The sequence below is a fragment of the Calonectris borealis genome, chromosome 10 (assembly GCF_964195595.1).
Source record: "Calonectris borealis chromosome 10, bCalBor7.hap1.2, whole genome shotgun sequence".
Taxonomy (NCBI): Eukaryota; Metazoa; Chordata; class Aves; order Procellariiformes; family Procellariidae; genus Calonectris; species Calonectris borealis.
The window spans coordinates 16,845,057-16,857,274 of record NC_134321.1 but is presented as its reverse complement, the minus strand read 5'-3'; the positions used below and the strand labels follow the sequence as shown (position 1 = coordinate 16,857,274).

At 58.0% G+C, this 12,218-nt stretch overlaps 1 protein-coding gene across 1 annotated transcript in view; it reads right to left on the bottom strand.

Moving 5' to 3' along the window:
- The window catches only part of TEX264 (testis expressed 264, ER-phagy receptor), a 43,313-nt gene extending 36,523 nt beyond the window's left edge, over window positions 1-6,790 (bottom strand). Inside the window, exons 1-3 of the mRNA XM_075159084.1 lie at window positions 6,691-6,790; window positions 5,669-5,736; window positions 4,196-4,487 (exon numbers count right to left, since the gene is read on the bottom strand). Of these exons, the coding sequence (XP_075015185.1) occupies window positions 4,196-4,453 (258 nt within the window). The 5' untranslated portion in view covers window positions 4,454-4,487; window positions 5,669-5,736; window positions 6,691-6,790. The remainder of the gene's footprint in view (window positions 1-4,195; window positions 4,488-5,668; window positions 5,737-6,690) is intronic.
- Window positions 6,791-12,218: the final 5,428 nt, after the last annotated feature.

Sequence of the window (12,218 nt, the reverse complement as noted above, 5' to 3'; positions counted from 1 at the left end):
TCCTTTCAGGGTGGGCAGGTGCTGATCAAAGCCTCTGCTCCCCCAAGTGCCCCGACAGAGAACTTTTAGAAATTATTAGTTAACCTATTCGGCAGCTTTGCCGATGGGAGCAAAACCCATTCCTGCATTCGGAGAGCATTTTGGCCTCATCCATCCAACGCTCGGGCACAGGCTGGTCGCTGAGCATGCGAACGTGTGGACTGCAGGCAAAAGGCCCTAGCACGTGCCTACAGCTAAATGTGAGCAGAAGCGCTTGGCTGGAGCCAAGCACAAACCCGCCCGCCACATCCAGTCCTTGCTAAGGAGTTATTTTTGTTCCTGCCAGAGGTGGGAGAAGGAGGGAGAAGTCCTCTGGGCTGCTAAATATTAAATAAAAAGGAAAAAGAAAAAAAAGTGCAAATTAATATTAATCTTGTCCATTAAAACACATAAAACATTGCTGGCAGGGGTTCAGCAGCACTCGGAGAGCATCCTTGTGTGAACTCCAGAGCGCTGGGAGCCAGCAGGGAGCCCTGGGGATGCCGGTGATGGCGGCTGCCCCGAGGCCCGGCATGACCCCGAGGCAGCCCACACGCTCCAGGCCATGGGGCTCCCCCCGGCCCCACTCCTGGCCAAGACCCAGCCCACAGCCGCTGCTCTCCAGCCCTGGCATCCCCATCCTCTCTCCTAGCAAGACCCTCCTTTGGCCACGAGGCCACCAGCACAGCAAATGCCGCACTGGCACCTGCTGGTCATCAGCCCCTTCCTGCCACCGCACCGGGGGCACCAAACCCCCCAGGAGCCGGCGGCCGAGAGCCGGGCTCGAGGCGGCGGTCTGGCCAGAGCCCGCCGGCGCTCAGCCAGGGACGCCGCGGGACACAGCGGGCAGCGAGCACGTTCTGCTGCCTGATGACAAAAGGTCTATTTTTGGTGACAAGTCAACATCCGCGGTGGGTGGCCAGCTCCGGGCAGACCAGCATCTGCCAGAGGGTGCTTCACCGAGGTCAGGAGAGCACTGAGAATGAGGAGGAAAAGGAGGAGGTCACCTCTTCCTCCCAGGGGAAAGGCAGCCTGGGTAACCGATCCCACCCCGCTGGACCTCTAGGAACGAGGAGCGAGCAGCACACGCCATCTCCCATGCCATCACGGCTACAGCGGGTACGAGCACACAGGGGCACCCCACGAGACGCCGGGGTGCTCAGTGCCTGAGCCAGGCACGAGCATTGCAGCCCCCAGCCAAGCAACCCACCCAAAACTGGCCCCTTCTTCACCTGCCCAGAGGCAAGGCAGCACTCTGCCCATCCTGCCCAAGGACATCCTCACTCCCAGCACCCTGCCCGGCCTGGCCTGCCCGTTGGTGAGATGCGGATCTCTGCGGCAACCAATTCAGGAACCACAGATCAGCGCACGGAAGGTCCCACCAGCACCCCGGCTGCTCCAGCAGACTCGGGTGTCAGACAAGAGGAGGCTCCTGCCGCCGCGCGGAGCCCCAGGCCCCACAGCTACGTCCTGCACGGCCCCACTGTGCCCCAGCCACCACAGCGCCTATGGAGGCAGTAGGCTTGGGCCGATGTCACCTGCCCAACGTCATGAGCAAAGGCAGCCCCTCCAGAGAAGGGCACAGTCTGTGGGGCTGCCTGCCAAGCCTTTGAGGACAGGTTAGGCTCCCATCACAAGAGCCAACCACACGGCCTCCAGAGCTTGGGACGCCTGGTTGCAGAGATGCGTTATAGGCTTCCAGCACCCTCCAGGCTCACTCCACACACGTGCAGCACCCAGAGCCTTCGCTGTGCCCATCCTGAGCAGCACCTGTCCAGCAGGCTCCAAGAGGGAGGCAATTCCCCTACCCGGCGTCACCACCAGGATCTCCCACCCTGACCCACAGACTCGGGGCCACGCACCCTCCAAAACATCTAGAGACCCACACGAACTCACTAACATCCTTCACGAGGGCCCCACCGTGGATTGTAGCTCCCCACAGTATCCTGCCCCGTGCACGGAGCTCCCCTCGCACACCAGCTGAAGGCACTCGCACCCCACGCCAGATCAGTGGCCAGTCTGCGGGCAAGCAAGTACAGACCCCTCAGCAGCAGGGGGAAAGAGGGCCTCCAGATCCAGTAGCATGCTCCAGTCCAGAATGGGCACCAGCTGGGCCACCAGCCAGAGGTCCCGGTGAGCCTTGACCACAGCAGCTGCCTCCACCTGCTGAGGCCTGAATCCAGAGAAATGTCCCCCAGTCGCCGACACCAAGACGGGCCTCCCTGGCCAGCAGGTGCCATCCAGCCATGCTGGCAGAGAAGGTCTTCCCCTCCCGAGAGACCCGACTGCGAAGGAGAAACAGCTGGCTTCCAAAACCCTGGATGGCCACTGGAGACCCAGAGACACGGTCTGCAGCCCCACCTGCTCTAACCGCAGGGTGAGGGCAGAGACGCGACGGCTGCAGGAAGAGGAGAAAAGAGACAGGACCAGAAAGACGAGGCAGCTTTGTCCTGCACGGACAGCCCAACCTTCTAGGGTCATGTAGGAGCTGCTCCTGCCCAGCCTCACCTGGTGCTGCCAGGGAAAGCACTCCCCGTGCCAGCCATGGCAGGAGTCACCACAAATAGACTTATCAGTATCTGCGGGCCAGTACAAGCTTTCACTAGCCCATGCTTTGGCAAACAGGGAGGCAAGGCACGGCACCCAAGCAGAAAAGGTCTGTCCACATCACATCCCGGGAGCAGGGCAGCACCAAGCACAGATGCTGAGCCCTTCCGACAGCATTGACTGCCCCGCTCCGCCCCCAGAGATGCCGGGGAAGAAGCAGGAGCATCGGGGTTCTCAACTCCAGAAGAGGACCTTGACACAAGGACACAAATTAGCGGTGGGAGAATTGGCCACTTCTGTGGACAAAAGTGTCAAGCGTGTCTGGTCAAACCCTGCCTCTGCCCGGCTCATCCCGGGGGGAAGTCCTCCTTGCCACCCTCCTTCCCAGGCCAGGAAGAGGCACTGCACCATGTCTCTTCTCTGCCTCCCATAATCCAGAAGCAAAATCTGGAAGGTAAAGATAAGTCATCTCGTCACAGGATACAAAGACACAAGGTGGCTGAGTGCACCAGGCTCCGCTGAGCACAGTCAGCTCAGTGTTTTCTTGCCTCTGACACCTTCCTGCCACAGTGCTCCAAGAAGCCACTCAGCACTACGTTTTCATGGACAAGTTCCCTCTAAGCAGGTCCAACCCTTGGGAGCACCATCTTGCAAGCAACAAAACAGAGGCAGGTCCCGTGCGGCCCATGAGGGTTCCTAAAGCAGGGCCAGTCACCCCCAGAGCAGAAGAGAGCTATCAGCCCAAGCGCTGTGCCCCGTGCCAGCCCCCAGCACACGTGCCCAGGCACACGCACAGGGCTGCTGGCCACCCTGCTGTCCCTCCCCCCCCAGCATTCCTCCACGGTCACACTAGCTACTGCAGAATTACTGGGGAGCCAGGCTGTCTGCCATGGACAAATGCCCACATGCTGTTATCTGGAGACCCCAGTGCCACCAAGCACCAGCAGCCAGGCTCCTCACCCCCCAGCAAGTTCTGCTGCACTTTTGTTTGCTCCTTGTCCTGGACCGTACCCACCGGAGTCCTTAGCTCTGGCCGGCAGCCATCAGGCAGTGCACTGAAGAGCATCATGGAGTAACTGTTTCATCAGACAGGAGCCCTCAGCATGCACCACCCGAGGTTTCAGTAAGAACTCTCGGGGGATGTAAGGACTAGAGGGAAGCTCAGAAATATCTGAGAGCACTAGAAACAAGAGAAGGAGTATGGATGAGGACACAGCAGGCTGAAGAGATCATTTACTTTCAACCACAGAGTTGCAAGTCCAGAAGAAGCCTCAGTTGCACTTCCTGCAGCCAGGGGATCTGCCAAGGAATGCCTCACCTTGGGGTCATGGACATTGGCCTCTGCTCCATAACCAGACCCATTATCCCGTTCTTGTTCAGCAGGAGTTATAAGAAGATGGCCAGCTTTGCTCGCCCAATGCCTTCCAGTTAGGGTTATCCAAGAAACCATCTGCTTTCAGGTGCCTTTCCCCACAGAGCATCCTCTGCAGATCTGGGAGACCTTGTGAACCCCTGTGCTCACCTACGGACAATGAGCTGCAAGTGCCTGAAATACAGTCAGGGAGCACCCCGAGCCAGGAACCCGGGTGCTGACCACGAGAGCTTGCCGGCCCCACCAGGCACACCTTACCGTGTGAGGGTTGTCGTAGTAGACACCGATGGAGCAGAGCTTTGAAGAGATGCTGCAGCCGTCCGTGAAGAGCTGCCCGGATTCGCCATACGGGCCCACCCTGAACTTGTAGGCCAGCGTGATGTTGCCGACAGGCGGGGAGCCAGCGCTCACAACCACCTCCGTGAAGAGCCCCGAGTAGACAGCAAAACCGAAGACGGTCAGCAGCAGCAGCACGACCAGCGCCGCGATCAGCCCGAGTAGCACCCAGTCGGACATGACGGATGCTTGGTGCTCCACGCTTCCTGATGCACTAGCAGCAAGAGAAGAAAAAGGAGGGGAGTTAAGCTAGCACTCAGACAAGCAACCACTCTCTGAAGCTATTTATTTGCAGCAACACACACCCACTTCCAATTCCTCTTATGTGTGAAGCTTAAAGACAGTGGAGCCCCCCCCAAAACCTCCTGTATATTAGTCCCACGTTGCATCAGCCTGTTCCAATTGGCCACCAGGTACAAATTACACTGCTTCAGCGCCTCTTGGGAATGAGGTGGTTATGGAGGGGGGACGGAGAGGCACTGTCCCCATCTCCCCAGAACAGCCACACCACTCGCGTCCAGCCTTGCATCCAGGAGAGACCAAAAACCACCCCGGGAGCCTGCATCACCCAACAGATCAACAGATACACAGCACTGGGATTAGGGGACCATACTCAAATAATTTATCATTTATAGACACCAGACCCAACACTGTGACCAGGGCAGCCCCTTTGTCAAAAAGTCTAGAAGCCCAGGCCTTTAATGACCTAAATGAGGACCACGCCGGTTCAGAGCTGAGCCCCGCATCTGGATCTGAGCACACAGAGAGGCTCGGAGAAAGACGAAGACCCAGCCAGAAAAAGCATCCTCAACACACTCAGGTGTAATTAATTACCACTATTCCTTTTAGATGGCTTTTTTTAACCTAAAAGAGTTTTTATAACCCCAACCAAGGCTTCCTGTTTTGTTTGCTGCCTTTTCTCTCTCGTGCTGACTGCAGGACACAGCAGCCTGGCAAACGCCTCCTGCTCGTTTTCACCCATCAAGCGCAGCCGCTCTAGGGAGCTGCAACCCAAACCATTGCAGGAGAGTTGTTTGTGTTTTATTCTCCCTTGAAACACAGCTCTGGTCACGGGGACTGGTTGCCACGCGCCCCTGGGACTTTCACAGGAGCTAGGTTTGAAAGCGAAGGTTGAAGTAAACAATTCACCTTTACCTCTGTGTTACAAACATACTTTGTCCAAAAAAAGTCATTCACAGCGGCTGCTGCTTGTTCAGCTTCATGGCGAGAGAAAAGCCACATCCTGGTAGGAACTGTGGGTGGCTCCGCTCTGCTCGACCCCCGCGAGCAGGGGTGCAGCAAAACCAAGCCCTGCAGAGCCGGCACCGGCAGCCGCACTCTCGGTGCCATGGCAGCGCCAGGCCGGGCACCGTCTCACGCCACGGCCCTACTCACCTGAAAAACCAGCTCAGCCCAGAAACGGTTCACGACATCTGATCCACAGGGGTGCCGGATCCGTGGCGCTACAGCAGGAAAAAATAATTATCATTGCTTCCTTTCTAAGTCACGAGGCCAAAAGCAAAACAGAGTCATGGCAGAGCACCCGAAAGGCGTCCGGTCGCCCTGGACCTGCTGCCCAGAGAAGGGGCGTCCCGAGGAGCACCTTCTCCTGCAGGCCCCCAAAAGCCAAGATTTCTTCCCAGAACTCCGCGGCTGAACACACGGGGACCGAGAAACGTGGAAATTGGAAAGCAACGGTGAAGGAGGACGACGTCCTGCAGCCACGCCCCACCCGGGGCCGTCCCCAGGGAGACCTGAGCCGCACCCGGTGCTGCTCCGGGGGACCTCGGAGCGGAGCACTCCCGGACCTACAGCTTGGCCGGAGCTATACGTCCGTCCCGATTCCCAGCAGTGCCTTGCCCCCTCCCTATCACCAACACAGATTTATTACTTATAAATCACGGGTTTGGCGATTCTCCGTGAGCCGCCAGTCCAACACGCAGCCCGCGGACCTGAAGACGGCCGGCCCAGAGGAGGGGAGGGTATTTTTGGCTATTCTCCCCGGTTCCCGTGGCTCGCTCCCTGCCGGCGGCGGGCACGGTCAGCTTCCAACCTCCCCTCCTCACGGGCAGCGGCAGCAGAGCTCGCCCGGCCCCTGCCCGGCCCGGAGGCCGTGCCCCCCCGGTGCCCGTGCCCGGGCGGAGGGGACGGTTTGACCCGAGCGGCCCCAACAAGTGCCCGCAGCGGGCGGCACCGGGCCTGCCTGGCGGCGGGCAGCGCCCTCGGCACCGGCTACAACCCCCACCGCCGGCCTGCCCGCCGGGCCCGGCCAGCGCTCCCCGGCTCCCAGCAGGCCGCGGCCCTGGGGGGAGCGGAGCGGAGCGGCGCTGGCCTGCCTGGCCCCGCCGCCCCCCCCGCGGAGACCCCCCGCCCCGGTGACGGCCGGAGGGATCCCGGCGCCCCGCTCCCCTCCTCACCCGGGGCTCGCCGGTGACGGCCGGAGCGATCCCGGCGCCTCGCTCGCCCCGCCCCGCCCCGCCCCGCCCCAGCTCGCGCGGGGCCGCCGGGCCCGCCCCGGCTCCGGCAGGCGGCGGCTGCGCGCGGTGGGAAGGACGGGGCGCGCGCGCGGCCGCCGGAGGAGGGGCGGGGCCGGCGGGCGGGGCGGGGCGGGGCGCTGGGCCGTGCCACTGGCCGCGGGGAGGGGGCGGGTCTTCCGGCGGGGACACGGGCGCCCCCAGCGGTTCGGTCTCGCCTGCTGGGGCAGCGGAAGAGGGAACGCCCTGTCGACGAGAGCGCCCCCTGGCGGGCGGGCGGCAGCAGGGCACACCCCCCCGCAGCGGGTCCGGCGGCCGCGCCGCTCCCGGGCGGTGCGGGGGGCTCGGCGCAGCTCCCGGCCACCTCCCGGCCCTTCCCTGCGCCTCCCGGCCACGCAGCGCCCCAGCCCTGCGGCCCACAGCCCGGGAGCCCCTCCCTGCGCCACACGGGAGGGCCATGGGTGCAGGGCCCGCAGGCCCGAGCGCCAGCTCGCCCCGAGCCCTGTGGTGAGGACGGCTCTCCCCTCACAGCCAGCTCTGGGCCCGAGGTGCTGCTGGACGTGAGTGGTAAACGGCGACGTTGTGTCCTCCAGCGTCCCCTGTGCTAGGGCTGCGGCAGCTCGGCGCGCGTCGCGGCTGAATGACCCCTGAGCTTCAGGCTCTGTAACAGCCGGAGCCTCTGGTTAATGGGCTCCTTCCCTTGGGCACTGGACAAACGGGTGCCACGATGCTGGAGGACGCAGCAGCCGTGCGTCACGGCCCTGACCACAAGGCCTGGCCGGTTGGGGCAGTGGGCAGAGCTGCTCTTCAGCGCCGGGGCCCTTCGCGCCAAACCCAGAGAGGGTTTTGAGCAGCTGCTGGCAGGTTCCCGCAGGCCCACGGCTGAGGCTGTTGCAGCCTGGCAAAAACAGCTTGGCTTCTGCCCGTGTTCGGGCTTTCCCACTTCCCAGCTGGAAGGAAGACCAGCCAGGTAGCTCAGCAGACACGGGCACCACTAGCCAACAAGGGGGAGCACCAGGAGAGTTAATAAAGGGCTAGATGTTTGTTTCATTCGAGGGTTTTAGGGCTTTGGCCAGATGTTCTCAGCTCGTTTGTCCTTCCCTCAGCCTGGTGCAGGAGTGGGGCACTCCCCACCAGCAGCCAGGAGACTGACCGCTTTCTCTTCCATCAGCTGGGCTTTGTCACCCAGAGGGGAACTGCATTAACTAATTGCTGAAGACCCACAACGCTTCAGCGAGCACAGGAGTTGGTCAGGAGCACCATCATCTTGCACACCCCTCACCACCCCAAGCTCTGATGTGCTCAGTGAACTTCTGTCACAAGACAGTTTCACAGCCCGCTCCCACCTCATGACACCTTCGGGAGCATGCCCCGTCCTGCGGCTCCCCCGCGGAGCACGCAGCACCACGTGCTCAGCCCGCAGCCTTTGCTGCTTCTCAGACAAATCCTCAGGTCCCTGTTTCTTTTCAAGGAATGGGACCAAGCACAGTACCTGACAGGAGCAAGCAGTCTTCCCCACCGCCTGCTCCTACTTCAAGAGAGACATGCTAGAAGGGCCCAGGCATAATTCCCATCCTCCTTTTCTTCCCCCTGTATAAAAGCAACCTTCACACCTCTCTCTACACCAAGCTTTCTCCAGCCTCCTCAACCCTCTTAGCAGGGAAAGTTTGCTCTCCACTGGTACACCCCATAACCCGCCCGCCCGAGCCACCTCCAGGTGCAGCAACAAGAAGCAGCGGAGTTTGCTGCTGTCCCTCCTGCTGTGGTTTCACATCCGTTTCCCATACGTCCCAACCCCCTTTGTCGGGGCTGTTTGCAGAGCCAGTTCCAGGCACTGCTTGTCACCGATGTGAAGCCGAAGAGCTCATTTATAAACAGTAGTTTGAAATACTGTAATACTTGCCTTTCTCCAGCAGCTTCCTAGTGAGGATCTCGAGGCTTTCTGTAAACTGGAATTAGTTAAACCTCAGAGGTCCTCCTTGTATTTGGCGTTACAGCTCTTTTGCAGCTGGAAGAAAATATTTCAGCTTGGTTACGTGTCTTGCCTGGAGCCATGCAGTGAATCACTGGCAGGAAGAGGAACAGAACTCAAAAGCCCTTTAACTGCCAGCTCTGGCCATCAGACACTTCTCTTTCCTCCAGCCTTGGAGTTATTTAACTCAGCACACATTTAATACTTAACACATATGTTTTCCCATTACAACAGCAAACGCTAACATTGGGATCTTGTTTAACAGCTTCATGCCTTCACTCCGAAACAGTACATCGAGAAGAGCTGAGGCAGAAGGATGCAAAACACGTGCTCTCTGGCAGGCTCCCCAGTTGTCCTCACCTGCTCAGCACTGCTCAGCCGCATCGCACACCCACCGCTGGCGTCTGACGGTGCCAGCCAGCCGGGCCAGCTCTCCGCGGGGTCCTGGGTGTCTGGTTATGGCAGACACTTGGTCTCGGCAGACTCGTTTGGGCCATGCTGGGCCCCACGCGTCTCTGATGGGGTACGCAGATCAGCCCTTTCTCATTTAAATTCTCTCTTAGCGACAGACAGAAACGGAGGTGGGTTGTGAGCAGGAGCAGATGTGGGCAAGCTGGCCTCGCACCGCCTCACCTGTCAGGCTCCAGGCAACATTTCTCCATCCACCTTAGCCGCTGTATGGAGGGACTCATCCCAGCAGTAGCAGTCAGCGATGATGCTTAGCAGGGCAGCCACCGCACCCCACTCCCCCAGTGCTCCACATCGTCTCAGCGGGGCACGTGGTACCTGTGCCGGGGCACTCGGCTCAGCCTGTGGCCCAGACCCTGGCTCCCCAGTTCTGCTCTCACCTGCTGGACCCTCCATCCCCTGCTCCCGTGACCCAGCACGATGTGCCGTTGTCCTTCCTCTCTCAGTTGCCCTAGGTGCCTTTATCTGCTGGAGAAGGTCAGCTGAGCTTCGTGAAGTTCACTTTGCATGCCCGGTAAGCAAATAGATGTGGTAAGGATGCTTATCGCCTTGGGAACATGGCAAAACACAAACAACTCTGACTAACTCAGCATGGAAATACCCTCCCTAGAGGGGCAGGCAAGAGGCCAGAACAGAGCGCGCAGCTCTGGGGAATTTCCATCAACACCGACGGGCTCCACTCCGAAGTCCTTCCTGGCTGCCTGTAACACAGCAACTGCGCATTGCTGTTGATGAACCAAGACAAGCACTTGGTCCCTTACAAACAAGGGAGACTGGCAGTCGTGGGAATAAGTGGAAGGAAGGCAGAATAGGCACATGGAAAATGCTCACCTGGTGGGCAGGAGGCCAGAGGCAGAGCCGGAGGCCAGGGGCTGTTTCTCAAAGAAGCCCAAAGCTACATTCCTCGGAGCAAGATGCGTGACCAAATGGCGCGGTGGTCCCACTCACCCACACATCATGACGTGCAATTTGGCCCATGCCTGCCCCACGAGGCAGGCACCACGTCCCAGGCCCTGCGTGTCCCCACTCCAGCCATCCCACTGCCGGAGGATCTCCTCCCACCGCCCATGCTGCTGGGACCTGCTTGGAAACCTTCCCCGTTTTTATCACCTGCCCAATCCACCCCACACCGGGAACCGGAGAAGTCCTCTCCAGAGGGAGGGCAGGGGCTGCGCTGGCAGAGCTCAGCAGGGCAGGGGCCAGCTCTGGGCTGTGTGGTTATGGTGAGGGCACGAAGGGCTGTTCGGGTGCTGCTCGGTCCAGTGAGCCAGGACCAGGCGGTGGCTCAGTATTTAAGCCAGGAAGGTTTCGGCCGCTGGCCTCCTCAAGCGCAGGGTTAGTGTCACTGGCAGGGTTAGGGTGCCGGCAGCAGGAGGTTCTCTGGAAATTGTCCCCAAAGGCTACACAGGACAGCACAGGTTTACCCTCTGCATAACGGCTTCCACTTTCTCATCACCCACCATCAGCACCATAAACTTTTCATATTTGCCACCGTGGAGCTTCTTGTATCAATCGATAAATTTTCTAAAATATTATTCATTTGTTGAAATGAAACTGCTGTCGACGGGAAAACCTCGATAGGAGATTAGGAAGGGCTCACACACACAAACACACGCGTCCTGGCATCTTGCAAGACCCGTGCGGGGGGGACGAGGTAGGATCCACTCACTAAATCAAAACTCAAGCCACCAAACCAAACAGAACGGACTGCAGTGATGGACAAAACACTCAGTAATGTCTGCACAGTGTCTCCAGCAGCAAAGACTTATAGCAGCAGGAGGGAGGAATTTCCAGTTTGGAGACCAGTCCTTTCCAGTCTGATGCATGGCATCCTGTGATTTCTCAATAAATTTACCATTGCTACCTTTAAGATAACCAGGCTCCTTGCTCCTGTAAACAGCTTTTCCAAACACTTCCTTTGGAGAGATGGGGGTCCATCCACTTTTATTTAGAATTAGTGTGTACCTGTCTCGTGTGTATATTGACTTCAGTCTCTGGTGAGTTTTATTACTTTAGGGGGAAACATCTCATTACGGCTTTCATTATGCTGGGATAAATAAGTAAAAAAAAAAAAATCTGTGTTCTTACAAATCACTTTCCAGTCCCCTTTTCTACACCTATTCCATTTTGACTTAATATTTTAGAATAGGAATGCATAGAATTAGACAGATTACTCCCGATATTTTGCCAGGCCCTTTGTCTTAATCCTGACTTCTGTCACGGGGAATTTCCATGGATACTACAAGCAAACTTGCATGAAGTTATGGAAGAAAAACTTTTGTAGGTTGTAGCCTATGAGCTCCTGCTTTTGCTATCGGAGCACTGAACAGCAGATTAGAATTCTGCACCTCTGATTATCATCTATTTAGCGAGATACTAAGGTGGTTTTTATTTAACAAATGGTGATGGAGCTTTCATCTCTTCCCTTCAAATGTCACATCACCTCTGGTAGCTACTGTGAATGGTAAGCAGTCATTCAGACCCCCCTCCCCAAGGCCAGTAATCGCATTTGTACATCGCTTTGATTTTCTGTGAATAAAAGATCACTTACGTGTCTGGAGGGATGCATTATTCATTTTTGAACTCCCCTGAAAATAATTTTAAACCGTTTATAGCTCCAGTCGTTTGGAACTAGGATGCGCAACTTTGACTCATGACCAAACAGGTCTGGTCAAATTCCTCCCGTGATGCCAGGCAGGGGCCGGTGCTCAGAAGGGATCTCTTCTCTGCAGCCGCGTTCTGTTCTCCTCAAATCGGTGGCGATGCTTCTCACAGATGTTTGTGTTCGATCCAGCGGGCAGTACCTCCCTTTACCTGCCCTGTGAATATTTGTACCTCCTATTGCAGTGTATCACACACACATGAAGAATGGGGCTATACACATCTTTTCCTGGTGAAAAATGTATTTTATAGGGACATACGCATTGAAATATTCTCTTAATTTCTCCTCCTGTGGCATGGCTTCAACCTTCATTGTCTTAGTGGTGATCATGTACTTCCTTCTTCATCCTCAGGATGATCTTATATTGTC